The sequence below is a fragment of the Phyllopteryx taeniolatus genome, chromosome 12 (assembly GCF_024500385.1).
Source record: "Phyllopteryx taeniolatus isolate TA_2022b chromosome 12, UOR_Ptae_1.2, whole genome shotgun sequence".
Taxonomy (NCBI): Eukaryota; Metazoa; Chordata; class Actinopteri; order Syngnathiformes; family Syngnathidae; genus Phyllopteryx; species Phyllopteryx taeniolatus.
The window spans coordinates 20,917,898-20,945,865 of record NC_084513.1 but is presented as its reverse complement, the minus strand read 5'-3'; the positions used below and the strand labels follow the sequence as shown (position 1 = coordinate 20,945,865).

The 27,968-nt window shown below is 45.1% G+C and overlaps 4 protein-coding genes and 1 long non-coding RNA gene across 16 annotated transcripts in view; 3 read left to right on the top strand and 2 right to left on the bottom strand.

The window, feature by feature from the left end:
* The window catches only part of mgat4a (alpha-1,3-mannosyl-glycoprotein 4-beta-N-acetylglucosaminyltransferase A), a 30,112-nt gene extending 22,852 nt beyond the window's left edge, over positions 1-7,260 (top strand). Inside the window, exons 10-16 of the mRNA XM_061791794.1 lie at positions 443-550; positions 641-715; positions 2,363-2,481; positions 3,689-3,767; positions 4,024-4,084; positions 4,755-4,867; positions 4,958-7,260. Of these exons, the coding sequence (XP_061647778.1) occupies positions 443-550; positions 641-715; positions 2,363-2,481; positions 3,689-3,767; positions 4,024-4,084; positions 4,755-4,867; positions 4,958-4,984 (582 nt within the window). The 3' untranslated portion in view covers positions 4,985-7,260. The remainder of the gene's footprint in view (positions 1-442; positions 551-640; positions 716-2,362; positions 2,482-3,688; positions 3,768-4,023; positions 4,085-4,754; positions 4,868-4,957) is intronic.
* Positions 7,261-8,267: 1,007 nt separating this feature from the next.
* Positions 8,268-15,010, top strand: LOC133486516 (cytochrome c oxidase assembly factor 5). Of its 5 annotated transcripts, XR_009791053.1 has the most exons (5): positions 8,268-8,512; positions 8,806-8,889; positions 8,970-9,087; positions 12,180-12,337; positions 14,925-15,010. XR_009791053.1 is itself a non-coding variant. In XM_061791804.1 (3 exons), the coding sequence occupies exons 1-3, from the start codon at positions 8,411-8,413 to the stop codon at positions 9,009-9,011; spliced, it is 228 nt and encodes a 75-aa protein (XP_061647788.1). In that variant the 5' UTR covers positions 8,269-8,410; the 3' UTR covers positions 9,012-9,186. The 5 variants fall into 5 exon arrangements, 1 of the variants encoding a protein (XP_061647788.1); XR_009791050.1 differs by lacking the exon at positions 14,925-15,010 and having other exon boundaries at positions 12,180-12,352; XR_009791051.1 differs by lacking the exons at positions 12,180-12,337; positions 14,925-15,010 and adding an exon at positions 11,342-11,478.
* On the bottom strand, positions 9,182-13,204 carry si:dkey-4e7.3 (uncharacterized protein LOC402865 homolog). 5 transcript variants are annotated; one of them, XM_061791799.1, is made up of 7 exons: positions 13,145-13,204; positions 12,233-12,312; positions 11,540-11,727; positions 11,279-11,458; positions 10,492-10,603; positions 10,273-10,409; positions 9,182-10,094 (listed from the first exon to the last, which is right to left on the bottom strand). In XM_061791799.1, exons 1-7 carry the CDS (start codon positions 13,186-13,188, stop codon positions 9,771-9,773), a joined length of 1,065 nt encoding a protein of 354 aa, XP_061647783.1. In that variant the 5' UTR covers positions 13,189-13,204; the 3' UTR covers positions 9,182-9,770. The 5 variants fall into 5 exon arrangements, with proteins under 5 accessions (XP_061647783.1, XP_061647784.1, XP_061647786.1 ...); XM_061791800.1 differs by lacking the exon at positions 12,233-12,312 and having other exon boundaries at positions 11,540-11,762; XM_061791802.1 differs by lacking the exon at positions 12,233-12,312 and having other exon boundaries at positions 13,145-13,194.
* inpp4aa (inositol polyphosphate-4-phosphatase type I Aa) lies at positions 13,896-27,719 on the bottom strand. Of its 4 annotated transcripts, none has more exons than XM_061791784.1 (24): positions 27,566-27,719; positions 25,837-26,084; positions 25,700-25,744; positions 25,103-25,221; positions 24,916-25,032; positions 24,762-24,841; positions 24,561-24,678; positions 24,052-24,142; positions 23,822-23,969; positions 23,327-23,457; positions 22,573-22,677; positions 22,264-22,372; positions 22,138-22,155; positions 21,881-22,061; positions 21,208-21,489; positions 20,981-21,128; positions 20,757-20,789; positions 19,470-19,642; positions 19,261-19,384; positions 18,621-18,888; positions 17,389-17,486; positions 17,181-17,293; positions 16,333-16,487; positions 13,896-15,217 (listed from the first exon to the last, which is right to left on the bottom strand). In XM_061791784.1, exons 2-24 carry the CDS (start codon positions 25,964-25,966, stop codon positions 15,085-15,087), a joined length of 2,919 nt encoding a protein of 972 aa, XP_061647768.1. In that variant the 5' UTR covers positions 25,967-26,084; positions 27,566-27,719; the 3' UTR covers positions 13,896-15,084. The 4 variants fall into 4 exon arrangements, with proteins under 4 accessions (XP_061647768.1, XP_061647770.1, XP_061647769.1 ...); XM_061791786.1 differs by lacking the exon at positions 27,566-27,719 and adding an exon at positions 26,986-27,421; XM_061791785.1 differs by lacking the exon at positions 27,566-27,719 and having other exon boundaries at positions 25,837-27,421.
* Positions 16,373-24,585, top strand: LOC133486518 (uncharacterized). The gene is made up of 6 exons (XR_009791054.1): positions 16,373-16,510; positions 17,151-17,330; positions 19,445-19,648; positions 19,762-19,820; positions 23,343-23,473; positions 23,845-24,585. It is a non-coding gene; the product is annotated as an uncharacterized LOC133486518 (long non-coding RNA).
* Positions 27,720-27,968: the final 249 nt, after the last annotated feature.

Here is a 27,968-nt window from a genome sequence, read left to right as displayed (position 1 = left end):
TCAATCTACTCCCCCTTTGGTGGTGTGTGAGACCGAGGCGAGGCACAGCGAGAAGAAAATGGAGTCAACTTGCAAAACATTCTTCAAAGACCCTGTCAAGGGAATTCAGATAATACATTATATTATATTATTATTTTTATTATTATTATATTTGAAGACAATTGTGTGTGCAAAGACGGAAAATTGTGGAGATAGAACGGTAACGTGTTTGAACACCATTTCAGTTTTCCTGATTATTTTTAGTTGGGCCATCACTGAGCTGAAGTGTCATGTTTTACTGGGGGGCTGTATCATGACTCTCAAACTTCAGAAGCAAACGCATTTCTCGTCAAATGCGAAGACCTTTTCCCGTGTTGGATTTCTCACTGTACAATGGCAATAATTGCATCCTATTCTATTCTATTGTAGACCACTTCCCTCTGACCCTTTCACCCTTTTCCAGAAACACTGCGAGCGCCAGAAGTCCAGCCTCCGCGTACGATTCCGACCCTCCTTGTTTCAACACGTGGGGCTCCATTCTTCTCTTGCCGGAAAGATCCAAAAGCTCACAGTGAGTGCCGCGCCCACGCAGTCAGTCAGTCAGTCGCCCGAGCCGACCAATCCCGCACATTTCAGCGTTGCTCTCTGCCCGTGCCCGCAGGACAAAGACTTCCTGAAGCCACTTCTCCACAAGATACACGTCAACCCTCCTGCTGAGGTTTCCACCTCAATGAAGGTCCTTCCCCTCCTGAGCTTTTCTTCTATTGTCACGCACCATAAGCCTCTCAAGACGAACACAATTTGATTCAATTCAAAATAAATTCTCCCATCGGAAACAACAGAGAGAGAGAAATAATCTGTTCCAGCTTCAAATAGTCACCACCATAAAACCTTTATTGACTGAGCAGTCAATATCACCACAAGGTGCCTTTGAGACTTCGCCGTGCCACCAAAAATGAAGTTAAAATTGTCGATTGAACTTCATATTCGGTTGGACGTTATGCCGTTACAAATGCATATTGGTCAAGCTCCGACACCTCTTTTCAACGTCAAACAGACAATGCGGTGAAAACGGTAAAATATATAAGCTTGCTGACAGTGGACAATGACAGGGTGGACATGTTTGGCTAATGTTAGCATTGAATGAATGAGCACACGGTAAACCTTCACCTATTACCAATGTGATTCAGTTAGCGAGCTGACTGTGTACTGTTTGCCAAATATAGTTCACATTTTTGAAAGGGTTTTTAAATCAATTGAGCTTTCACTTTGACAGAGTGGACATTTCAAGCTTCACACACATGCTAAATTACAAAACAAGTGGAAATGGCCAGTATTGGTCAACAACAGATATGCAAATAGTTGCAGCGTGGCGAGACGACTACAGTGGGTGCAGGAGGAACATATAATTGGCCCCACAGAAATGTGACAACAAACTCAAGACAAAAAGACCAAAAATTGCCAGCATGTTGTGATGGAAATGTAGGTTAGCTGTTTAAGAAGTTGATCGCAAGAGGGAAGAAGCTGTTGGAATGTCTGCTACTTCTAGTTTGCATTGATCGGTAGCGCCTACCTGAGGGAAGGAGCCGGAAGAGCCGGTGACCGAGAGGATTTTGCACGCGCTTGTCTTTAGTTCTGGCAGCGTGCAAGTCCTCAAGGGTGGGTAGGGCGGTACCGACAATCCTTTCAGCAGTTTTGATAGTCCGTCGCAGTCGGAGTTTGTCCTTTTTTGTAGCAGCACCGAACCAGAATGTGATGGAAGAACACGGGACCGATTCGATGAGCGCTGTGTAGAACTGCCTCAGCAGCTCCCGTGGCAGGCCGTGCGTCCTCAGAAGCCGCAGGAAGTACATCCTCCGCTGGGCCTTTTTGAGGACGGAGTTGATGTTGCTCGCCCACTTCAGGTCCTGAGAGACTGTAATTGTCTCGACGGTTGACACAAGGCAGCTGGACAGCGTGAGGGGCACCTGTGGCGAAGGATGCCTCCTGAAGTCCACGATCATCTCTACAGTCTCGAGCGTGTTCAGCTCCAGGTTGCGTCGGCCGCTCCGCTTCCTGCCGATATGCAGACTCGTTACCGTCCTTGATGAGGCCGATGACAGCGGTGTCATCTGCAAACTTCAGGAGTTTCATTATTCTGCTACATTTTCACGACTGATTGATTCAGATGAGGACACCAAGGGCAGCGTAAGAAGCCGACTAGAATTTTGGGGTTATTTTGTCAGTAAGGTTCTGTGCTGGCATCGCAAAAAGCAAAAGACATTTCTGGAGTTAATTGTTGCGATTCTCACCGATGTCGTTGCTGACGTCACTCACGATGCTTTTTAACTGGTTGTGCAACTTTGGCGGCATTTGAGTTCTTAACGTACGTTACTTCCGTCAGGTTTATCAGGGCCATACGCTGGAGAAGACGTACCTCGGGGAGGATTTCTTCTGGGCCATTACGCCCACGGCGGGAGACTACATCCTCCTTAAATTCGACAGACCCATCAGCATAGAGCGGTAAGAAAGGAGGTTATTAGCGCTCACTGCCCGTTACCTTAATTTCCTCCTTTAGCTTATGTCTATGCGTTTGCACGCCTCTCCGGGGGATCCGATCGGGCTAATGAGAGACCACTCTAACATAAGCATTCTCAGCTCAGCCTCTGTGCTCTAGTTTAATTCAAAAAGTGAAAGTCTGACACAGTCATCATTTGGATGATTATATCTTACGGGAAAACAACCCAAAATTCATTAGAACTGATTTGTTTGTTTTTTGATAGAAATTAGGCACATTTTGAAACGCGTTTCATCAATCTATATAATGTACCAATACTGAAATAAATGGACTTTTGTAGCGTATTCTAATTTATTGAGATGTACCTGTATGCGTGTCTAATCTAGGCGTAGCGGCAGGGCTGCGATCGCCTGCTCGCAAATGCGTTTGCGATGACGCCGCGTGACAAATGGCGAGAGAGTCGCGCTGTCCGTCGCTCAGCCAGTAAGCGACTCGCTCTATCTAGTGTGCGGTCGAGTGACGTCTCTTATAGACTCCGGCTGTGCTGATGAGAGGAGATCTTATCGAGAGGAAGACAATTGTTTTGCAGACTGTTACAGTTTCCGTCTGTGCTTGCTAGCAGTAGCGCAGCCCCCTCCTTTTTCATTGACAACAACCCTAATTGTCTCCCATTTTGAAGGAATATGTAGAGGGAATTGAAATCTTGAATCCCAAAATCGAGCCCACATTTATTGTTTCGCTTGAACTATTGAGGACCGGCTGGAAATGCGGGAAAATACAGAACTATATTGTTGACTTGTCAAATCCGATGACTTTGACGTCAGAAATGAAAGGACTTCAAATGACAGGGGGGCTGCAGAGCCTTAGGACATCTTAAGAAGCCTTACATTTGCTTATCCAAAATGAATGCTTCAATTAGCCTTAGAAGATGACATCGTTAAATCTATCGTTTGTATGTCTTTAAAATGCCACAGAGAGAGCGAAGGCGACACATTTCAGTTACGCACCTGAACTGGCAATTTGTAGTGTCACGTTTTGTTCAACGTGATCAGAAGTACCTAAACAGTCAGCAGACATGCCAGAATCCCAGATTATATTTCTGATCACTTTATTATTCTTTTAAAATCGTGTGTCAAGCCATGAACGAGCCTGGCTTCATCTCGGTACGCTATAAAGTCTACGAAAGTACTTGCAATGACTTTTTGTTGGCAGGTTCCTGTTTCGCAGCGGTAACCAGGAACACCTTGGGGACAAGATGCAAAACACCACAGTGGAAATACTGCCCGTCTCCGTAAGGAAACACTCGCACCCACACGCCATCATGCACGTACGTACACACGGCGATGTGCCCGGTGACATTCCAATGGTCGGACCGGTTGCTTTAAAGGCTGCATTGTATTCATTGTAAGTGTGACAGCACTGCCTGAGGCGACTAACTCATCACATGCTCGTGTGTGTGTGTGCGCGCGCGCCTTTTGCTCAAATGACAAATCATTAACACTTGCTCTGACTCGACGGTTGCATAATTGAACCGCGCCTTTTGACAGGAACCTGGACTGCAGACCAAAGAGAAGTACAAACGAACTGAAGACCGCTTCTACAGGATCGGTAAGTGTATACAGCCTCAGATGATACGCACGTTAATCACACAGTTGAAATGAGTACGAAATCCAGTGGAAGTCGGGAGCCTCTGACATTGTACGGTGGTACCTTGGGATAAGAGTGGCTCGGTCATTTTGCTTTGACTTGTGAGCAAACATTTGCGATACAAGTGCTTTATGGCGGTGGCGGCGGCGGCGAACTCAACTCAACTCACAAGCGACATGCAGTAGTTGTAGTTTGGCAGAGTGAACAATTCTTCGCAAAAGAGCCTTCAAGCTGTTTAATGGCGCTCTCAGCTGATGTTTACGGTCAAATTCAACATATAACAGAGAATTCCGTGGTGTGTATTTCAAACAACCACATAACTTTGCCTTAAAGACCCTTTAGCTTAATGCTAACACATAACGGTGAACACCATAGACGGGCTAACAAATAGCATCATGTCGCAGTGTTACAACTGATATAAGAAGAGTCCAGTTGCCGGTTCAAACTTTGCGGCTTTCCGTGACCTGGATGACAGAGAAGCTACAGACATGAAGAAGAAAAAAAAAATAAGAATTTTAGCAAGCACATTGGTATTCTTTTAGTGAGAGTGGGCTAAAATGACAGTTATGCTATTACGCTTTCGAGACGTGAGATGTAATGTTGCGCTGGCGCTTTGTGTTTGAACACACAGGTCAGTTTGAAAAAGGTGTGGCTGAAGGGGCTGTCGATCCTTCCTTCAATCCCATCCTGGCCTTGCGACTGTCCGTTCTCAAAAACTCGGCCGTGTGGGCCATCATCAGTGAAGTAAGCGAATCACACAACGTACCGTACATGGCCTGTGTAACCAATGCCTCCTTAATCGTATTTGACCGCATCCTCTCTTTGTCTCATCAGATGCATATAAAGAGGATAGCAGGCTGACTCGTGCGCAGGGCCCCGTTGAATGGCGGCCCCCGGGAGACCAAAACCTTGTAGACTGCTCACGTTAGGGCCTCGAGCAGCAGTGAAGTCATCTGAGCCCACTTGGGGCTCATCATTATTTCTTTATTTCACCCTTTTCTTCCTGCGTCCGTCACTCTCTTACTTACCTCCATAGTGAGAATGTGAATAGCGCTGTCAATAGGCAAAAAAAACAGCTGTGTGCGCCTCGGGCCGTGTGACTCAATCATCCAGCAACTTTGGAACACAGGCTAAAAATCCTGACGTCAGTCACCTGCCCACTTGTGTCCATGCTGCCACTCTCGGGCGTGCTGGGGCATTGCACTGTTGACTAGCGCCACCAGCTGATGCCCGTGATGGTGCCAGGAATGTATACCCTAACCCACAAATGAGGAAATACCATGTTAAGACCAACACCAGTCCAAACACACACAATACTCCATTAGCTTTAGGAAACAAAAATTCGGTTTTCGGGTACAGGCGGCCAAAAGTCCTTGAAAGAAAGAGAGAGGGGGGGGGGGGAAAAAGTGATGAAAACGACACCGCGTCTCGAAAACCAATCAGGCTTGGCCCCGTTTTTCCAGAAGGAATATATTCCTATAGTGTTACAGATACGATGATCTATGAAGGTGACTTAATTTATTTGAAAATAAATCTTTTAATTTGTACAAGAAGTACGATATATTTTTTAATCTATTCCGAGATGTTTATGCTTGTGCGGCATTTGTTTTTACGTGTTTGCTCGTCTACTGTGCATTCTCATGATTATTATTGTAGCTACGTGAGAGCCGTCGGCCCCATTTCGTTTCACTTGAAGCCGATCGCCGGTAATGATTATTTTCACATACCTAAAGGATTTGAAAGATGAGAACGGACTCCGTTTTTTGCGCATCGATTGTGGAAAATTGTGCCTTATATCAGGTTCCCCAAAAGTTTAGCAGCTATTTCAATCACACTTGCCTACACATCACCGGCTGGATATAGTGTTGTTGTTATTATTATTATTCTTGAAGTGAAAATAGTGACTACAAGTATGTGGGACCACATAGCATCTTAAACTGCTTGCTTTGCACTGCTTATTCGTTGTATCGCTAGTGGGACCGCAGACTTTTCATTGTACAAAGACTATTAGAGCCATGCTAAGATGGGGGGGAAAAAATTGATGAATTGCGTGAAATTGTTAACAAACCAAAACCTGGTTTATCCTCATAATATTGGGTGGGGCAAAAAAAGACACAAAACACTTCATTCTCATAATTGAATTTTTTTTTCTTGGATAATTGCAAGACAAATTCTGCATTTTATTTTTTCTCCCAAAATAACTTTTTTATTTTTTTTATTTTTTTTATACTTTATCCTGAAGAGTATAGGTTTTTCGATTCAGTATCACAACTTTAGCCTCGTCAAATGAAGATATTTTTTTTTTCTCCTTATAACGATTTTCTTGCTAAATTACGTAATTTTTGTTACAATTTCAAAAAAATCTTTCAAGTGTGGCACTAATACTCCTTCATACCCTCATTCACTTTTCCCGATTCACTTAATGGACTTCATTTGTCCACTCGTATCTTGCTTTTGTTTTATCACGGAATGTCACGACTACTGATCGTCTAGGAGTGCACCTTTTTATCGCAGGGGTTGAACAGGGGATGTCGAGTTCATTTACTTAGTGTAAATATGACTATAAAAAAGCAATGCGCATTTCTTTCTGTCAGTCTTCCACCTCGCTTAACTAGTTGATTGAAATTCACGTCACTTTTTTGTTGTCACTTGCTGACATTTTAAACACCAGTGGTTTTTCTTCAAGGCAGTAAGGAAGTGCCTTTTGGTGGAATGGACAGAGCTGTAACTGTGCTGTTTACACGCACATTTGTACATACAATACTTGACAAGTGTGCTTTTGTTGTTTGGCTCAAGCAGACTTCTTGATTAAACCATGTGATGTTTGGACTTTGTCTGGATCCTGATCAGATGTGTTTAGTTTGGAAGTGGACAAGAGCGAGACTCACTCAAAGCTTCTTTCGCTGAAAGCGAAATGAGACCGGTTGCAACGACAAGAAAAACCCCTGTGAATGTGTCAATGGATAGTAAAGACAGAAAACTAGTTTCAGGCTCGAACCCACCACCCCTCCCCAAAACATCCTTCGGTTTGTGTGCCTTCATCGTGTACATGTTTGTTGCCTGACTCTGCTGATTTTTTTTGACATCTTTTTTCATGGACATGTTTGAAATAAAATCAATAAATTGCTTGGGTTTGATGCCATTGTTCGTGCCACAATTCATCAAAGGACACGTCTTACAAAATACATGCCGTCACTCGATTTTACAGGGAGAGATGATCTATTTACAGTTCATTATCTCGCTCTCTCGAAATCTGTATCTCTTCAATCTGTACAATGTAGAGATACATCTTGTTAGAAAACCAGTCCGTATCTGGAGGGACCACCATATGCGTCACGTAGCGCACCGCGTTTTTGCATAATTGATCAGTTGTCCCATTCATCCACGATCACCGCTACATGTTCCAGCATGATAATGCACGGCCCAATGTCGCAAGAATCTGTACACAACTTTCCAGTTCTTTCATGACAAGCATATTCACCGGCCGTGTCGCCCATTGAGCATGGTTGGGACGGTCTAGATTGGCGTATACGACGGCATGTTCCAGTTCCTGCCAATATCCAGCAACTTTGCACAGCCATTGAAGGAGTGGACCAACATTCTACAGGCCACAACAACCATCCATCCATTTTCATTACCGCTTAGCCTCACGAGGATCGCGGGCTGCTGGAGCCTATCCCAGCTACAACCTAGACAGCTAAAGTTAAACAATGGAGATGGGTTGCACTGCATAAGGCAAATGGTGGTCCTACCAGATACTGGTTGGTTTTCTGACCCATGTGCCCCCCCAAATACAGTAAAACTGATCATTTGAAAGTGGCCTTTCATTGTGGGCTAAAAAAAAAAAGGCACACTTTTGCAAGAATAATAATATTGTCTGTCTAATCAGCATCTTGTTATGCCCCACCTGTGAGGCTGGTGGATTATTCCAGCAAAATTCCAATCACAAAGTCTCAGATCTTCGACTTCAGCTTTTATAAAACGAGAGTATAAAATAATTAGATTTAGAGTTTTTGTTCAGCGTATAACTATGGCATCTATTTCTCGGAAACTAGGGTGGCCGAGTTAACATGACAGCAAACACGACGAAGAAAACAATGCAACAATACCAACGGCTCCCATGATGCACTTCTTCAGCTTGTTCTTCCGATTTCCCGGCATGCAACGCTCCTTAAAAAAAATGGCGGCCGAGGGCATTCGCAACAAATAGATGTCATCTTTTGCTTCTCCCACCGCGGAGTTTATTCGTATTAAGTTAATATTAGTGTTGTCAGCGGAGTCTTCACAATGCCGAAATATTACGAGGATAAGGAGGAAGACAACCGAGCCTGTGCCGGCATAAGAGAGGACTTCAAGACATGTCTCCTTCAACATGACTGCGTCGTTAAGGTAACCCTCACCTGCCGAGTCGTCTTTATTTCCGCTCTTTTATTTCTACATGAAAACGCGTTTGTTTTCAAGTAAGTCATAGTTTCATCTCAAACTCTTGCGGTCATTTGGCATGTTGAGCATCCCTACCGTTTTAGTTATCTCCGTCAGTGACGATGAAGTCTATTGTCTGTTGCTATTCGGTTTTCAGTTACTGAAAACTAAATGTGAAGTAGAACTGGTATGAAGTATGGTCAGGTAGAATGTCCCAATGACCAGAACGTCATATAACTACTCCAAATGAAACTTTTAAGGAGGGGAAGATGCCCAGTGAGTGCTTGAAGCAAGGCCACTGCAAAGCCCTGCAGATCTCATTCTTTGAATGCAAGAGATCCATGGTGAGTTTGCAAAAAAAAAAAAAGACTTGGAATAAAGCACCGAAAAGGACAATTCACATTTTCATTATGTCTTAACGCAGCTGGACACAAGGTCAAGATTCAGAGGAAGAAAAGGATATTAAAGAACTAAGATGGCGTCACATACCAACTGTGCCAGTGAAGCGTCTCCTCTTCCTCCTTGCTTGAACACGTCAAAAGGTCAGGCAGCAACTAAGGACTGGAAAATATTTAACAACAATGCACTCTGATGCAAAACGTTGCTTAACCACAAAGCAAATAAAATCGGGAGGCATTTTTGCTTTGAGTGTTTATCGTTCTTCGCGGACAAATTGTGTATGATAAAGTAGTGCGTGTTGTTGAAAACTCGATATTAGGGCCACACTGAACCTCCTGACTACCAGAGAGAAAAAATATTATCCAATCGGGTTTGTTTTAAAACTAATGAGAAAGCGGTAGCTACCAAAGCCACGCCCCTTCACATTTGGTATCACTGAAAAGCTTGAAATGTCCTACATAGGAGGCCAAAGTATTATTAGTATTATGTAGTGGGTGGGAGATATTCAAGTTTACAAATGTCCACTCTAGAGGACAAATTTGAACTGCTGGTAGTCAGGAGGTGAAAAGAAACAGGCTGTCAGGTTATATTGATGTGGTCCTTAAAATAAAAATAATAATAATAATAAAAAAAAAAAAAAAGGAGGCAGCGATAAATTATTTCCAAACTTTTTCCATCATTGTTGTGACCTGTAATCTGTACAACTCAATTGATAAAAATGTAATATTTTCAGGGGGGAACAAAAAAACAAACCAATAACCTGGTTGCATAAATATGCACACCCTCAAATAGATGACATCTGCTATTGTCCTCAGTGCTTTAGTAACTATTTCAAGGCTGCCATCATCATCTCCTTAAACTTGTCCATGTCCACCTTTTTCATGATGAAAGCCGTGTGAGTCTTCTTGAGGCAGCCCAACGTATCCACCACCATCATGCCCCGCGTGTGCGTGCCAGTCAGCTCCACGCTAACCGGGTAGCGGTCACTCTCGGTGACGAGCGTGTCGTCCACGGCGGCGGCCATGGCGTACGAGTCGCAGGAGACGAAGCCGCTGTCGCCCGCAAACTCCACCTCGATGCTGTGGCGGAAGATGCGCGCCATGAAGCGAGCTTTGTGGGTGGGCTGCGCTAGCCAGGCGTCGCAGAACTCCTGTTCGAACATGCGAAACGAATGAAAAGGATGTCTTCAAATAGCGTACATTTGGACCACAGGAACTTTACCCCATAACTAAGAACACACCGTTGTGTCTACTATAAATTGAGTTCTGGGATCAGCATGAATGAGTGTTATGTTTGGTAGGTACATTTATGACCTATAAAGTGCTCACCCAGGACAGTTTACTGTAGCGGGTAAACTCCCAGCATGCCAAGTAGGTGGGACACTGGTAGTCGTTCAGCACGATGTACGCCGCTTCTGGATCGGCTACGAAGTTGAACTCTCCGCACACTGTGGTGTTCCCCCGAGCTGCGCAAACAACCACGAATGTGTCGGTTACAAACACTCCACAGTAATCTATTACTTGTTGAAGACCTGATAGTCTACCGACATTCAGTGTTGCCTCCCATGATGTAGAGCCCTCGCAGCTTGGTCGGTAAGGACGGATCCAACCTCACGGCCAGAGCCAGGTTGGTGAGTGGCGCCGTGGCAACCAGGGTTACCTGGCAGGGATGCGCGTGGGAGAACCACACACTGGTCACAACATTAGATACACCACAAGATCCAATATACAAGCTGTAACAAGAAAGTTGTTTTGAATGACATTGAGGTATTCAGCAATGTTAATCATTGTAAGCCGTTTCTAATATTTTGACTTTACATCTCGCAAAGTGAAAAGCAAAACCATTTGAAAAGAGAAAAAGAATGCTATCGTAAGGTCAGAATAAAAGGGCAAACGTGGATAGGAGAGTTGAGAATAATAGTTACTTCTATTTTCAACAATAACGCTATTCTCATACTTTTTAACGAAACACTTTTACATTCTATTTCAACTTGATTGCCATAACATGATTCCTTTTTTCCCCCCCCCACAAAAATGTCTTCATAACATCCACAACTTAACTGAGCAATCGAGGGAGCCGCTTATCGGACGCTAACACTGTTAGCGTAAACATCCAACAAAACAATGCAGCCCTGCTTCCATAACAGCTTTGACATGATTGTCTCACAGACAGTGTAGTCCAGCCATTGCTTAAAAGTGGCCGCGGATCTTCAGTCAGCCTCGCTACCAAGTCACGGCTGTTGAATTTCACACAAGCTATTACCTAGTCAAGTTTCTATAATGATGTGCCCTTTGTTAGGACAATTATGTTGTCCCTAATGTTGCGGTCGCTCACCTCTCCCGGGTTGTCGTTGACGATTCTGATCATAGCCGACACGGCGCCCTCCTCCTGCACCAGGTCCACGCCGGGAGCCAGGGGGTCGGGGGCGTCGCCGAGGCCGTCCCGCCCGTGGAAGTGACTCGCGTTAATCGTGTTGCCGAGGAGGGGCTTGGCGGCACCTTTGAACACTGGAATCTAGCACGTGAAACCAAGCGGTGAGTGCAGTGAACTCTACTCATGCGAGGGCGCCTCCGATTCAATCCAAAACCGACCCACCTCGAGCCTGTCGCAAGCTTGTAGAACACGCAGCGTGTTCCTGCACACGTTTTCCACCGTGGTGTTCCCGTGTACGCACGTCAGCCCCAGCAGGTCCACGTTGGGGGCGGCCAGCGCCAACATGATGGCCTGCGCGTCGTCCACGCCGCAGTCCACGTCCACGAGCAGCTTCTTCTTCATCCTGGAGACTTTTTTTTTTTTTGTGCACAATTTCACAAGACTTCTGCGCAAATGGAACCAAGCTTTCATGGTTATTCGAGCTTCACTTTGGCCAGTGATCCTCAAAGCAACTTACACAAACGAATCGCTGCTAAGTACAGTTCGCTTGTCCTGTATTTAACTTTTAAAGTTCAATACATTTGCATTTAATCTTTGAGAACTGTTTGTTTTAAAATGTTTTTAAACATTTATGTGCAATTGTTTAACCTTTCTGTACAATACGAATCGTTTAAGTAGTTTTTCCTATATTTTTGTACAATATATTTGTTGTTCAAAACTGCATGTTACAGTGGCTTAAAATAATACATGTACTTTTTAGTTCTACTACCTCAGTAGGTGCGATGAGCACTTTGGCCTATTACACGACTGCATTTTAATGTTGTTCATGATAAGTAATAGTTTTGTTTTTGTTTTCTTTTAGGTGGAACTTTGTGTAAAAAGTTGCAGAACCCTGACTTAAGTGACCAAGCTTACCTTTGGAGTATGGAAAGGAAGTTAAGCGTGTAACTGCTGATGTTCTCAGAAAGTGCAAACGAAGATCAGTTTCCATAAACCTTTGGACAGCGATATAAAAATGATGTAAGACACCTGATAGCTCCTGTTGCCAAGTGATTGTTGTCATAATGTAAGAATATCTGAATTTAAACGTTTGGAGGATTTTTTTTTTTTTAATTTACAGGCATGAGTAGCAATATTTCATAAAAAGGCAGAATGGGTTATGAGAATAAAGTTAAAACATGTCCAAACATGTTATGTGGCGTGTATTGGGAGACTAAAGTTCAAATATGACTTCATTTTTCATAAAATTACAACCTTAGGCGATAATGAAGTAAAAGGAAAAAGTCGGAATATAATCCATTTACGTCTACAGTTATTTTATTTTTTGGCTGAAGTCATAATATTACAAGAATAAAAAGTTTCTCATGTAAAAAAAAAAAAAAAAAATCAAGTATGAGAGGTGTAGATTTTACAAGAAAACTAAATAGTGTCAAAAGAAATTCAAGGTTTTGAGGACTATTTTGATAAACAACATAGTAATAAAAACTAGTCGTCAATTAAATGTAAACTACAAACATATTAGAAACGTGTGAAAATATTGTTAATAGCTTTATTTTGAAATCCAGTGTCGGACTTCCGTGTTTCCATTTTTACATTCGAACTTTGAGATATGAAACAAATGTTGACAAATGCGTTTAATATGTAATTTGTAATTTCCCAGCGTCTGATTTCGAAATCCCATGCAAAAGTGCAATTTACCCACTTGGGCTTGTTTATTTACCGGAAATTCCTAACGCACACATTGATACTGCTATAGGAGATGCATAATGCAGATGAAAATCAAAAGAACTCCGAATAAAGGAAAGTAGAAAAGGGATTTGGGATTACCTCCGTGCAAAACGGCGGCAAGACACGGCTGCACACAGCGCCATGAGATAGGAGGCTCAAGCGGGCGGGGAAGAGGTATCACTCTGTCTGCTTTTTGAGCTGCTAAAACACGTAAATATTAGCTTTTTTAACCGCCCAAATTGGTAATATGCGCATGAAACATTTAGTAGTAATCGTCCTCAATTTTAAGACATCTTTAATGTATTTATTTGTTGGTGTGTTAAAACATTTTAAAAAGTTGCGCAGGGTATGGCTTCGTACTTACACTAGACGAGCTACGTAAAAAAAATGCGTCACTTCCGGATGTAGCCTCAAGGAAAACTACCGTTTTGATCCTGCAGCTCACAATCGCTACATAGATACATTTGCCCTCATTCCATAAGTTTTTGTTCATCTTCAGTGTTATTAAATACGTTCATGGTAGTTTTGGTCAATAGTTATGAATATTGAGTTCGTGGTACTTTTAGTCAATAGTTATGACTATTGTCGTGTTTCCCAACCTTTTATTGAGCCATCGCATTCATTTTACATGAGAAAATCTCAAGGCACACCACTATAAGGCACATTATTTTCACTAATAAGTGAAATTGGACGATTTTAACCCTGGTTGCAAATCGCTGAACTATTCGAGGATACTGTATTTTGCATGTTCAAACGTGGACGCGTTTTTTGTTTTTGTTTGTTTTTTTGGCAACTGTGTCAATAGACGTAAAGAAAACAGACCAAACTACGAGAAATAAACATTCCAGGCCACATATCCAATTTTCATTGTTCTCAACACAATTCAACACAATTCATCAACCACTTTTACCATCTCCACCTGTGTGCATGTAACTTACTCAATAATTTGAATAGCAATAACATACATGAACATAAGTAGCTGTAAGCAAAATAACTATCATTTCTAAAATAAAATAGGCAGTGTCTGTCCTTATAGTACAGTTAGATACAAGGGGACTGACTATGGCAGCAACAGAGGAGGCTCAGGACAGTTTATGCTTTTCTGCAACAATTGTTTTTTTTTTAAGTCCCATGCATGATTATTATTTTTTTTTTCTTTAACATTGTGCATAATTTAAGTGAACGTGGCGAATCGAACGAATACATGCTGCAAGTAAAAGAGACACACTACAGGAGCTTCCAATGGACAATCAAATAAGACTCAATTCAGAGCTGGTGCGCTTGTAACATTTTGTGGAGCTGACTCACAATCTCCGTTTTCCTCTTTTTTTCTCTCCATTCACTCATTTAATCATTTGTGGCATTTTAGATCAAAAGAAATAAATATCAGTAGACTGGCCATGTACGGTGGAGTATTAGGGCCACACTGAACAGGAAAAAAAAATACACTGCGAGATTAAAGTCGTAATCTTACATTTTAAAACAGTAATGTTACGAGGATAAAATTATAAGATTTTTTTAAAGATTTAAATGCTATATTTTGGAGATTAAAGTTGTATACTTTGTAAGAAAAAAAATTCCAGTTGCAATGTTACACGATGTCTATAACGAGAACAAAGTCGTACTCTTGCGAGAATAAAGTTTATGTACTCGAAATATGCTTTCGAGATTAAAGTTGTAGTTTACAAGAATAAAGTTGTCAAACGACAAAGTCATTTATTTTAAAGTCGTAATATGTGAATTACGAGGAGGGAAATTTTCATTTTGAATTAAATTTAATTAAAATACTTTTAATCTAAAAGATGTTTTTCTCAAAAGTATATGACTTTATACTCGCACGATTACGACTACTTCAAAGTGTATTTTCTTTTCTTTTCAGTGTGGCGCTGATACTGAGAGGAAGCAAAACCACTATAAAACAACCTACAGTCGCACTTGGACATAAACAAATCTCATCATCGGTGACTAAGCACGACAACTGTTGCTGTGTGTTTGTGTGTGTGTAGCTGTTTGTGTTCTCATCAGTCTCTGTGCGCCAGTTAAGATTCGACTTTGCCGTACGTGCCTTCCGGGGGGCGATACTGTTTGGGGAAGGCCTTGAGCTGGAGCGAGTTAAATGCGTATTTGCGACATCCCACGTTCTTCATGGTGTTCTCCCGTCTGCAGCCCTCGCTGTGTGCCCAAGGAAAACGCGAGTCATACGACGTGAGCTAACAATTACAGTATATACTGCACAGTAGTACCTTGACTTACATGAATGGAAAGACCATTAAAAGACGTTCACTGCCATTGACGGCTTTCGAAGTCAAAGATCCCTGTTAACTGGCAAGGCTGGCAGTTATTATGATTCATTCATTACAGCCTACCAAACTACACCACAATGTTTATACGTGTTATATGTCCTTAATAAAGAAAAACAGCACTGTATTGTTGCATAGAAAGCTCTCAAATCAATATAAAAAAAATATTTGCGCTTAATCACATGATTTCCATAGCTTGCCATTAATTGCTAATTAATTGCAGATTTTCTATCGCTTCTAAATGTACAATAAAAGGATATTTTTCAAGTTGTTAGTACTCATCAACCTATGAGTGGACAAATATGCATTCCTGATGCATTTGCAAAATTTGGAATTTAAGCCCAACAAGAAACAACAGATGGGTATGTACTATAAAACTGTTACTTTATTGTACTGTACTGGTGCTGTTACTGTAAAACTGAACACATAATAAGAATTACACACATTGAACATTTAAATACAACACATACTTTGTATTACAAACAAATAGCTTAATGCCAGCTTTATGCTAACACACAATGTTAAAAAAAACTATTGACGGGCTAACAAAAATTAGCATTAAAGTTGCGGTAGTTGTACCTTCGTTTAACTATATGAGAATACTCACAGGCATATTTCCTTCCTCCTCCGTGAAAAACGAGTTGTATTTTTGCACTTCAATCGCGACTTTCTTCTTCTGTTCGTTTAACTAATGCAGGTGTGTTATTTGCATGCATGCACCACACTGCCCCTAAGAGGCCAAGGAACGCACAACAGGCGTCCACAACACACTAAACAAGGCACATAACAGGAGTAGTACTAGGCCAATTACCGGCCGTGTGTTAATCGCGCATTAAAAATATTTTCCGCGGTTAAAGGACATTTAACGCATTGTTAATGGATTAATTTTGACAGCCCTAATAGAAACAATAAAGAAAAAAACTTGTTGCGGCACTCGTAAGTCAAGGTACAACTGTATTAGCGATAAACATCTGGCGACCAACTGACCTGCGCATACAGTCCAGAGCCTGGTAGAAGACCTGCGGCGCCAGGGCGTGCTCCTGCTGAAGGATGTGACACTGCTCCAGGGTCAGCGACATGGCCGTGCGGTCCTTGGCACTCTTGCAGCTTGTGAAGCGCACGCCGTTCAGGCGCCGGCACGCCTGCAGCCAACACCAAAATAGAGGTGAATAGATTCACAGGCTGAGAATAAGGAAAATTCAAGCCGCAAGCAGCCAATATGGAACCTCGGAGCACCCTTTTTCATGGCGAGCCCTCAAAATGATCATTCGAACTTTGACGATATGCTCAGCCCACATTAGATGGTGTGGTGGAACACATGGTTGGCTACCGAGGCGCTTTGCAATTACTCCTTCCAAGACTGATTCCCAACCTTCATTAAGCCAAAGCACACGTTTTACATTGAAAACTCACAGCACACCACCAAACAAAAAGCGGATACAGCAATCACTTATTGCTTTAAAAGACGGGTGTGCTCCGCTCGAGAGACATGAAAGTCAACCTATATAGAACTGTGACAGACAGGCGATTTGCTGGCTAAACCATTAGGCAATGTGTCTCACACTGACGGTCTCACTGCTGCTTACCAGAATTCCTTGTGCTCTTTTTAACTACCGGTTGGATAAACTCAAGCTAAACATTGCTCTTTACTTGCATTTGTTCCATATTGTTGGCCCAAACAGGTCCATATTGTTCCATATTGTCATGTGTGTGTGCTTTCTCGGAGAAGCCCATTGAGCTGGCTCAAACTTAGAAGATCGCATTGAAGCGCTTCATGATGCTGGATGACGGTCTCTTCCTGACAGGTGTGCTGATACATTTGCGAAGCGCCGTACCTCTGCCGCCTGCCACAAAATCTCCACGTTCTTGCTCTTCTTGGCGTTGACGTTGTGGCTGAGCTGTTTGAGCAGATTGGGCAGACTGGTGGTGCTACGGGAGCGAGGAAGACCTGACAGGATGACAGACGAGGAGGAAGAGCGGCGGAGGTGAGGCCAACATTTTTGCGGGTGGTTGTCTTTATGCTTTACAGCCGAGCGGACTCACAGTCCTCTGGCAGGACCTCTTTAACGTGGTCGTAGTACAAACTGAGGCGCCCGATGCTCTCGATGTTGATGACCTCCTGCAGAGAGGTGTCTCCAAACCTGCACGCACACACATGAACGCAGACAAATTACATGGAGTAGGGTTGGGCAGTATGGCCTTATAATCAAAGCTCAGATTTTTGTTGTGGTCGTGTCATCGGACTTGCGGCCGCATGTCTGAGGCACTCGGGCGAAGAGAGGGGCGGAACTGTCAACCGATCGCCACGGCTCCAATGGTGACGGAAGATGCCGATCTGACCTGGCAGACCCAAACATACCGTCGAGGGTCTGCTGGGAACATCTGGCAGAATCGCCTGTCAGAAGGAGCTTCAACTCCCGCCTCTGACGGAACTTCGCCCACGTCCCCGGGAGAGGCGAGGGGAGCTTGAGTCCGAGCGAAACATGTTCCGTGCTCCATTGTTGAAGCATCCGACCGGAGCTGTGGCCGCAATCCCCGAACCCGCTGGTGTGGGATGCCGTCAAGCTGTCAAGCTGCCGTCTCAGGAAGGGGAAGCAGTGCTCCATCAACACTGTGTATGGTGGGGACGAGGTACAGCTCAGCTTAACTCGGGACGTTGTGAATTGATGGGGAGAATACTCCGAAGACCTCCTCAGGTCCACTGACACGCCTTCTCACGAGGAAGCAGTCTGGGGACTCTGAGGCAGGCTCTCCCATCTCAGGGGTTGAAGTCACCTAAGTGGCTATGAAGCTCCTCGGTGGCAGGGCCCCGGGGGTGGATGACATCCGCCCCGAGTTCCTAAAGGCTCTGGATGGTGTGGTTGACACGCCTCTGCAACATCGCGTGGACATCGAGGACGATGTCTCTGGATTGGCAGACTGGGGTGGTGGTCCCCCTTTTAAAAAGGCGGCCAGGAAGGTGTGTTCCAACTACAGGGGACTCACACTCCTCTAACTCCCTGGTAAGGTCTAGTCAGGGGTGCTGGAGAGGAGGGCCTGTCAGGAAGTCGAATCTCGGATTCCGGGAGAGCAGTTGGGTTTTCGTCCTGTCCGAGGAACTTCGGACCACGTCTACACCGTCGGCAGGGGCCTCGAGGGTGCGTGGGAGTTTGCCCAACCGGTCTACATATACTTTGTGGACTTGGAGAAGCCGTTCGACCGTGTCCCCTGAGAGATCCTGCGGAGGGTGCTTCAGGAGTAGCTTCTTATTGACAGCACGTTTCTTATCAACTTACTTCTCAGCTAGCGTTTGCTGCTCATTGATGCCAACGTTGAAGAGGACGGGCTGCACGCGCAGCAGCATGCCGTTCTGGATCTCCCGCGGCAGCGTGTCGAAAATGGCGGCGGGGATGGGGACCCTGACGTTAAAGCCGTTCCTGTTCCCGGTGATGACGGGCAGCGTGTCCGGGCTGAAGGCCGTACTCGCTTGTGTGATTTTAAAGGTGACGTTCCTCAGGTCGTTCACCCCGACGCTCATGTCCTCCAACATGGCGAGCTCCTCACCTGAAGGTGCAAAAACACATTGTATGTGTGGAATGTATTAATGATTAAGATGGCTGTTCCGTAAACATGAGTGCGCCAAGAGAGATCATCAAAAATTGTCATTCATTTCATACAAATAATGTATCTTATTTTATATATCAATGTGCAGTGACAGGGAGAACAAACAGGGAGGGTACAATTAAGTGTTTCCACCTGTCGCCATTCATACAACAGAAGAAAAGCTTCGTGCAGACTTTCCACCGAGGAGGTAAATTTGTCAGTAACAAATCATGATTCGTTCAGTATGTAAATACTTTTTGGGGACATTTTTGTTTGGTGATATTTTATTTATACCTACACACGGGCACACACACGCTTGCACGCACGCATTACCGTAGGTGCTGAGCAAGCTCTCGTACTGCACCAGCAAGCCGATGGTGTGGAGCTGCTTGAGGAAGCCTGAGTCGCAGAGGCTGTTCCTCAGCTTGAGGACGAAGCCGCAGACAAGAGCCGTTAACTGTAAGCACACAGAACAGAAAACATCACCGCCACCACCATCATCATCATCATCATCCAGGTGCGGGTGGCTGCAGAGTACTGACGGTCTGGCAGAAGACGACGTCACGGCGGTACTGCAGTGTGAGGCTCATGGCGATGGTTGGGGCGCTGTCCTGCATGAGGAGGAACACCAAGGCCTTCTTGGCTTTGTCGCTCATCAGCGAGGCGCGGTCGCTCAGCGTGGAGAGCAGAGGGTGCAGGGCCTCGGTCCACTCCCCTTCGGGTAAGAGCCAGCGTTTACATTACACTACAGTGTACGTTTTGTCTTTGTTTTTAAACCTATTTGTTGTTTTTGTGCTCTTTTTCTTATCTTGGTGTGGACAAACTATGTTGAAGTGAGGGGAAGAGCTTTTATTTGACCAGGGGTGTCCAAACGTACAGAAAAATCAAAGGAGGTAAGAGCCACTTTGATATCTTTAGTTTATTTAACACACTAAATGAATCCATCAGTGTAGTTAAAACTATGTGAAACTATAATATACATACACGTAGCGTTAGCTATAGCTATAGCTCGGTAACAAAGCAAAAGGATTTTTCAGGATTTTGGGTTGCTATCCCACTGTAGCTCAGTGGTGGGATCATATAAATTCATAATGAATCGATTCACCAGCGCACTGAGAAGCAACAGAATAGAACCAAAACAGAAGCATTCGATGCTAAGCTGACCTTGGCGTCACATCTTACCAGATGATGAGGGACGGGGTGAAAACGACTAAGTGAGAGATGAGAACTTCTTTTTCTGTTCTTCTGCCTTGCCACCCAGTGGAGGAAATAAGTACTGAAGTAAAAAGCAGGCAAACAACACGGGCAGTGTCAAAAAAAAAAATGGACGGTGGGCCGCAAATGGACAGCGGGCTGTAGTTTGGACACCCCTGTATGAGACAAGCAAAAGCCCTGCCTGATAGAAAAATAGCGCTTTGTCACCATCTTGTGGCATCTATCGGCAATTATTCACTGATTTTTGGAACGTGGGAGGAGGCCCGAGCAGCCAAAGAAAACCCACACAAGCACTGAGAGAACGTGCCAAATCCACACAGAGCCAAGATTCAAACCCAGAACCTCACAGGCGTGCGGCAGAGGTGCTAACCGCTAACACATCGTACCGATGTGTTTTTTAAAAAAAACCAAAATGCAATAATAACACTGGAGTTTTACTTTGAACCCACCTTTGTTGAGATTGGGCCTTCTTTTGCAATAAGTGGGCCAAAATAACGACCGAAGCAAGACGCGCTGAACTGAGGTCTTGTAAAATATGCAGCGGTCTAACTTAGTCTAGGTTGAACTTAATGTCCGGATTTTGGCTACCGTCTCGTGTGCGATTTCCAACTTACCTGGCGATGTTTTCCCCCGCTCAGGACTGCTCCCTACAGTGACAGACAGCAACACATTGTGAGCACGTGTCAACACTGAAATAATTACGTTGCGATTATGTTTTCAGCAGGGTCGCTAACTTCAAATTGGAACCAACTCCATTCCCAAAGTCCTCCTCCCAACACTGCAGTTAGGTTAATGCGTGTCTGGTTCTTCAACTACTGTGAAAATGTCGGAGGATGACCTTTTTGGGTGCTTCTGGGGTCCTCAGTGGCCAACGCGAACACGTCGTCAGAGCCGCTGTCGCTCTGGAGCTGATCTCCCCGCAGCAACAGCTCCACCCTCAGGATCACACACTCCAGACTCTTGTCCACATTCAGCCACACCTTCTCCTGCACGCACGACACGCACGATAAAGACAAATAATAAAGACACGCGATGCACATGCGAGACTCGTGGACCGTCTCGTACCCACTCTTCCCCGTGCAAGTCGGCCTGCAAGCAGGCGCGCTTGTTTTTACTCGCGTCGATGCTCTCCGGGGGCGTGGCGAGGCGCGAGGGCGAGGTAGCCGCCCGCGACGGCGACGGCGGGCGGTGAGCTGGTGAGCGCGACGGCGAGCGTGAGGAAGGCGAGAGGGAGGATGAGGAAGGGGACGGGGTGCCTCGCGGGGCGGACTCCGGGCGGGCGGCGGCCAGCGCGATGATGGCCGAGGACAAGAGCTTGGAGTCGCACACGCTCACCAACTGACGAGTCTGAAAGAGGCCAAAAGACAAAAAGACTTCATTTATACGGAAATGTACGATTATGTTGAGTAGGACCTCCGCATAGACCGAGTGGTTATTGGAAAATGTTTTGTGTTTTTTGCTTTTCCATGCCGTGACAACGAGGCGCTCTAAAAGGGCCACACCAGTAAAAAAGTCTCTGTCCCTACGCTGGCTGTCACTTCAGACTTTGTTTGTCCCCCCCATCGCCGTTCTGCCGTTGTCTGCGCGGCGTGACCGACAACAAGGCGCGCACACTGGCAGTCACGTCAGATTTAAAAATGAAAACTGAAAGCCTCCAATGAGAAGGGAGCCCACAATTGCCACTGCTCTTGAATATAACACAAGCGTCTATGGACCAAATCATGGCGCTTCTGCTCACCTTCTCTTTGAGGATGGCCAAGGTTCTCTCCAGCGCGTTGGCCGAGCGCTCCTTGGCCGCTCTCGTCAGACGCTCGATGTAGTAGCACACCTGGGTCTTCAGCGTGTTCATTTGGCCGATCAGCTCCTTCGCTCTGACGACATCCTGCGGCTGGTACGCCATTCCTCTTGGCCCGGCGGCGCTATGGAAAAAAACGATCGGGGGTGAATTGTGTGGCGCTAACGCGAGTGACGCACCGACGTCATCATCGGTCTCACCTCTCTTCCTCGTAAGAGCTGAAAGTGGTAAACGGAAAAGAAAAGAAAACAGGGAGAGGGGGTCATGTTTATTGCTAAAAAAAAAATCAACGTGGGTGCACATAGTGGTGAATGTGCACTACTTACTGTTTTCTGGCCTCTTCAAGCCTGTGCAGCAGTTTCCTCAGGCCGCAGCCTTTAAAGCCTTGATGGTGTGCAGCAGGTGCGCCGTTCGTCACCACATCGTATGTGTGATCTAAGCCAACGACACGGGTTAAGGCTCCTTGACAAAGATGCCGAGTCAATGATATTCCCACAACTTTGATCATTCATTAGGCGCACAATCTAAATAAGATCCAACGCAAGAGATGCCTCAACAAAGCCAGCTCTTAAGTGTTGGATCCCATTAGATTGAGTCTTCTTTCGCCGGTGAGCGTTAGTGCACGGGCGAGTTACCGTAGCCGGACTCTCCGCGCACTCTCATCCTCTGAATGTGCAAATTTGTCGGAATAAACTCTAACTTCCGCTCGGCTTTCAGTGTGCTCGATTTAAAAGAAGGTCCTGAAAGGGAGAGAAAAAGAAAACATAACTGTATTTTTTTCCTTTTTCCTTTCAGCATGATTTATTTATTTTAAGTGAAGTCATATACAGTGCAGTAGACAGACATGAACAGTCAGTTATGTTCTGCCTTATGCAAGTGGCGTCCCACCAAACGCATCATGTTTTGTCTGTTTGGTGATGCTATCATATCACAGCGACACTAAGGCAGAGTTCATGTGCTGTTCTAATTAACAGAATATGCAGAGTCATGCATACATTTTTTTAAGTGCAAAGAATTGTTTTTTCGAACAATATGCAACGTAAATGCAGGATTTCCTCAAATTGTAGCTGCGTCGTCAACTTACGAGAAATGCTCGCGACCCGCAAATAGACACCCTCGGCAAAAGAAAAGCTCGTACATTTATAGACGCTCTCATTCACACCCACTTAAACTTCTTTGCCAACCAAAACGTCAGCACCTATCAAAGCAGTAAGAGACTTGCATATTGCATACAACTGCTCCGTGTAGCATTAGAGATGTAAAGACACTACCGTTAATGACGATTAATGTTCCAGGAGACTCGGGCGCGGACGCTCCAAAAGGTTGGGTGCGTCCATGTTTATGTTTTAAAGCTAAGGAATGTTTGTATTGTATTTGCGCTTCTTCTACCTTTGTACTCGTGCAGGTCGCTGATGGTCTCCTGATATGTGAGGATGATGGTCTGGTACTGAGTGATGATCTGCCTCCGGAGGTTCTCCCAGCACGGAGACAGCTCGCCCAGCTCCTCCAGTTCACACACCCTGCGTGTGGTTACAGGTATTCCGAAGAATAAGCGCAACCTCGGGGTCATGAGATTCCCTCGCCAATTGTGTGTGAACGCTTCGCCGCGCCGTCAATTCGAACCATCACCAAATTGAGTGATGGGAATAAAGGAAACGTGATGATGAACAGCGAAGACGAAGTGGAGCTTGTTATGAAACCGCTCTGTCCAGGCTAATCAGTACAATAGGAGATAAGGAAACAATAATATACCTGTCATTTTGGGGGGGGGCTGTGGGTAACGTTTACGCTCATGTAGTCCTGACAAATAAACTCAAATGAATCAATAGCATAGCATTGATTTATCAGCCAACCCTAACGGACATAGCGAGCTGTCAATGTTACCTGACGGCGTCTTCTTCCAACAGCAGCTTCACAAACTGTCGAGGGATGTGCAGGGAAAGCGCGCTCTCCGCCATCTGCTCCAGGACGCGGAGATGTTTGCCGTCCGTGGTGGGGAAACGGTACATCTGCGACATGACGCCTCCGAACACTGGAACGCGCAGAAACGTGGCCACGTTACGAAAGAACGTAGGAACTTTCCTGAAGTTCCGATGCTCTCTGATGGTACTCGCCGGCCTTCAGCAGGGGATCTTTACACAGGGACGAAGACTTGAACTTGATGCCTTTGGATTCAGTTAAGCTTTCATCAACCGGAAGAACCATCTGAAAGCGCGAGACAGTGTTTATCCCTCCGTGACTTTACGTCGCTACAAATTAAGGCAGCAGAAGTCCTCACGCATACACTGTGTTTAAGTACAAATAAAACAGTGCTACAGACACTGAAATGTACTTAAGTACAAAAGTAAAAAGTACAGTTTTATCTTCAACTATTGTATATACGCAAGACCCAATTTCATAACTTGGTACAACAAAACTTTTTTTTGGTACTTATTGCTCAGTCAGACTGAAAAAAGGAATCACGTTTAGAGTGCTAGCGAGCGTTGGCTTGGCTTTATGCTAACAAAACAACTTGCTCACAAAGCTTTGCTAGCAAACAAACAATGACAACTTGACCTTTCTCAAAGAAGCGACCAGAAATGGACGGGGGAACCCGAACTACGAGCGACTCCTCGCCACTCACTCTTCCGTTAACGGTGTCTCCTCGCTGTAGTCTGGCAACCGGAGCTCTCTGCTCGCGTTTCTCCTCAATCTGCCAGGCGATGACCGTGAGGTTGCCCACTCGCTCATTCTCGGCCGACCTGGACGGAAACTCGGTGAACAAGAGCCCCGATCCGGCCCGAGGTGACTTTAAAGTAGCAAGACGCCCGCTGAGGTGGGCTACCTGAGAGTCAGGTGCAGGCGGTGGTGTTTGTCCCGCAGGAGCTCCGTCAAGGAAAACATGGCTGAGCCCAGCATGTACATCTGTTCGACACGAGACCCAACTGATATTTCAAGGTCGCTTTGATCACGACGCGAACATTTCGGATGTGACTTACTGTGCCCTGGGAGCGATCCTTCACATCGTAGACCGAGAGCTTGACCTGGGTCTGCTGAGTGATCAGAGAGTCCTGGAAGAAGGCCACGCTGCTCAGGAACATGGGGTTACTTGTTCCCTACGGGCAACATGGGAAAAGGTCGAAGTCGCTTCTCTTTAGCGGCAACAAGGAAGGAAGCCTTCTGTACCTCAATGATTTCTGTTTGCGAGTGTTTGGTCCAGAAGGCCTGGGGGGGAGTGGTGCAGCTGACCGCCACAAAGCTGCTGGGCTTTCGGTCCGCAGTCGGTGTGACCAGTTCACTGCAGACTGGAGGAAACAGGAAGTCAGAGCACTCACTAAACCTTCGCCATGCTCTCACATGAATATTTTGTCAAATGGTGTTTGAGCTACAGTGTCACAGTTTGGATTCAACCCCAAGTTCCCAGAGTCCCAAAGTCAACAGGATAAGGATAACTCATTTGGTCCCGAGTCACCTTGGCCAATCTCTATGGCCCAAGTCCTAAATGTTCCTTCCTGTCCTCCTTTTGATCAAATTCTAAGCCAGACTAAAAGGATTCCTAAATCAACAGAGTGATTTGATTTGAAAGTCATTTGTTCTCAAACAAGTCAAGGGAGCCCAACATTTTCTGATCCTTCTTGTGAGTGAGTCCCTTGTTGTGAGTCCTTAGTCATTTGGTTCCAGTTTCAAGAAAGTCCACTGGTCATTCTGTTCCGCGTCAAAGTCGTGTGTTTTGCGAGTCTCACGTCTCTCTCCGAATCCAACTTTGCGTTGCGTCGGCCTTACCCAAACTGAACTCTAACGCCGGCTCATCTGGATCCTGACAGTCGCCTGCGGACCAGAGAGGAAGAGGAGCTCTGTCGGAATAGCTTTTCATCATGAACGGAGCGGGCACGTCGCCGTGGTTACGGTCACTGGGTTACCTGACAGCGCCAGCCCCATCATCTCCGACGAAAGATCGAACGTGTTGGCCCGGCAGACCGACCACGGCCGGTGACGGGGGCTGCGCTCTCTCCCGGACATGGAGGGGTCGCGGCGCGGCTGAGGATGCATTTTGCTTCTTTTCGACTGTTTTAAGAACCCTGACGAAATCTCAAACCCACCTACGACCTGAACTTCCGCCGTAATGCGTGCGTCTCGTGCGATGACCTCAGCGCTCACGCATGAGTCACTGATGAGAGGCAAACGGGAAGAGAAGTGGGGGTTAGTCTGTTGTCGCCATGGAAACGGATGAGACAGACAACCGACGACGATGCCGACGTCAGCCTCGCGCGCGCAGCCGAGGCAATTATGCGCTCACACGCACCGACCAAACTTTTCCCAGTGTGACTTTTCACGCCGCTAAAAATACATCCGCTATCTGCTCATAATAGAGGGAGGAGGAAGTTTAGATTTGTCCAAAATGGAAGAGAGGTGTGTCCCAATACTTTTGCCAGAAACCAACCATGGAGTTGTTGTTTTTTTTTTAGATGTATTCAACGAACACGGGTAGTAAAGTACCTCTTGCATTATTGGGAAGAGTACAAAATATAATCACAAATCCATTCAAATGCATTTTGCATAGTAAACATAATATGAATCCTAATAATAACAATAATAGTTATTATTATCATGATCACCATCGTCATCATAAACAATTTCAATGTAAAATTCAAATGCAACGGCATTGGGTGAAATAAAATAAAACGATTAATATGAATACAAAAATAATTCGAATAAATTGGGGGAAAATATAAACAAAAACAAATCTCAAGAATTCCTAATCAAAAATTCAATATAATATGCAATATATATCATTTGTCACTGTCAATAAGAATAAGGGGTTGACCTGTTAACAAACAACAACAACGGAGGACAAGTGTTTTCCACGAGGAGACTTAGGGCCGCTCGGGGGCACAAAATCAGCATTTCCATTCGGAATGCTGGAAACATTTGACCGTTGCACCTCAAGTTCAATATTTCTCAACCGACTCAAAACATTAACGCAGCAACTTCAAAATGTTCAACATTCCAAAAAGAGCCCCAATTCCCCAACAGAAAGTGTAATTCCCAGACAAATCCCTTTGTTTCACCTGTACCCTCCATATTTTTGGTTTGGTTTTTCACTTTATCCATCGCCTCTTTTTCAGATTCATTCGCCAGCATTTGAGCTTGACGTCTTATGGCGGTCCTTGCAGGTGGCCCGCGCCCGCACGAGCGATCCGATGACTCGGCAACGGGGCGGCACCCTTAAACGTAGCACAGCAAACCTCCTTCGGTCCATCTCGCAGGCCTCAAACGCACCACATCCGGTTGTGGAGAGAATGAAAACATCCCTTTCCCTCCTCATAATCCGCAGCCAAATGCAAGCCTGCACTTTAAATCCCGCACGAAACACGGTGTGTCATGCGGTGTGTTTACTTGGATGCCTGCATCAATTGCGTGCGTGCGCGTGCGCGTGCGCGTCACACAATCGCACAACACGATAGTACAAAATTTGCGTCATGATGCCGACTGATGCTTTAAGAATTGGAGAGGGTGAACACAGAAGAAAACAAAAAAACACACACACACACACATCGATATGAATTTATCATCACCGCCTTCTCGCGCGGTGTGCGTGACGTCATCGGGCATTTGACTCTATGCAGTGCGGAAAATAACGCATCCAACCTTTAGGAGAAGGAAATCGAAGAAGCAGAAGAAGACGCGTTGTCATCGCCGCCGCCGCCGCCGCTCGACGGCGTCTGCAGGCTGCACGAGACTCGCCCAGACTCCCCGTGACACCTTGCAGGGACGCCTCGTCACCGCAAGAGGGAGCTAAATGTTCGGTCTGACACAGCAACTCCGCTGATTTCGGTCATATTTATTTATTTCATTTATCTATTTTGAATAGAGTTTTTACGGGGTTAAATGAATGACGAAAAAAAAGAGATTAATTATTTAATACTCTTCTGAAAGTAATTGAGTTAAACGTTGCTCATTTGTAAAGCTCTGTACGATAACATTTGTATGATGAAAATGTATTTTTATTATTATTTTAATAATAATTCATTGCAAGACGAAAATTAAAAAA

Excerpts from the sequence above, each read along its gene's own strand:
- inpp4aa (XM_061791784.1), bottom strand. The coding sequence starts at position 25,966 with ATGCATCCTCAGCCGCGCCGCGACCCCTCCATGTCCGGGAGAGAGCGC. Across the intron at positions 19,385-19,469 it reads ACGTCGTCTTCTGCCAGACC|TTAACGGCTCTTGTCTGCGG; the intron begins GTCAGTACTCTG and ends GTGTGCTTACAG. Across the intron at positions 18,889-19,260 it reads GAGCTTGCTCAGCACCTACG|GTGAGGAGCTCGCCATGTTG; the intron begins GTAATGCGTGCG and ends TTGCACCTTCAG.
- si:dkey-4e7.3 (XM_061791798.1), bottom strand. The coding sequence starts at position 12,380 with ATGACAACAATCACTTGGCAACAGGAGCTATCAGGTGTCTTACATCAT. Across the intron at positions 11,728-12,232 it reads TTCCTTTCCATACTCCAAAG|TCTCCAGGATGAAGAAGAAG; the intron begins GTAAGCTTGGTC and ends AAAAAAAAAAAG. Across the intron at positions 10,410-10,491 it reads CATGGGAGGCAACACTGAAT|CTCGGGGGAACACCACAGTG; the intron begins GTCGGTAGACTA and ends TTGTTTGCGCAG.
- LOC133486516 (XM_061791804.1), top strand. The coding sequence starts at position 8,411 with ATGCCGAAATATTACGAGGATAAGGAGGAAGACAACCGAGCCTGTGCC. Across the intron at positions 8,513-8,805 it reads AACATGACTGCGTCGTTAAG|GAGGGGAAGATGCCCAGTGA; the intron begins GTAACCCTCACC and ends GAAACTTTTAAG. Across the intron at positions 8,890-8,969 it reads TTGAATGCAAGAGATCCATG|CTGGACACAAGGTCAAGATT; the intron begins GTGAGTTTGCAA and ends GTCTTAACGCAG.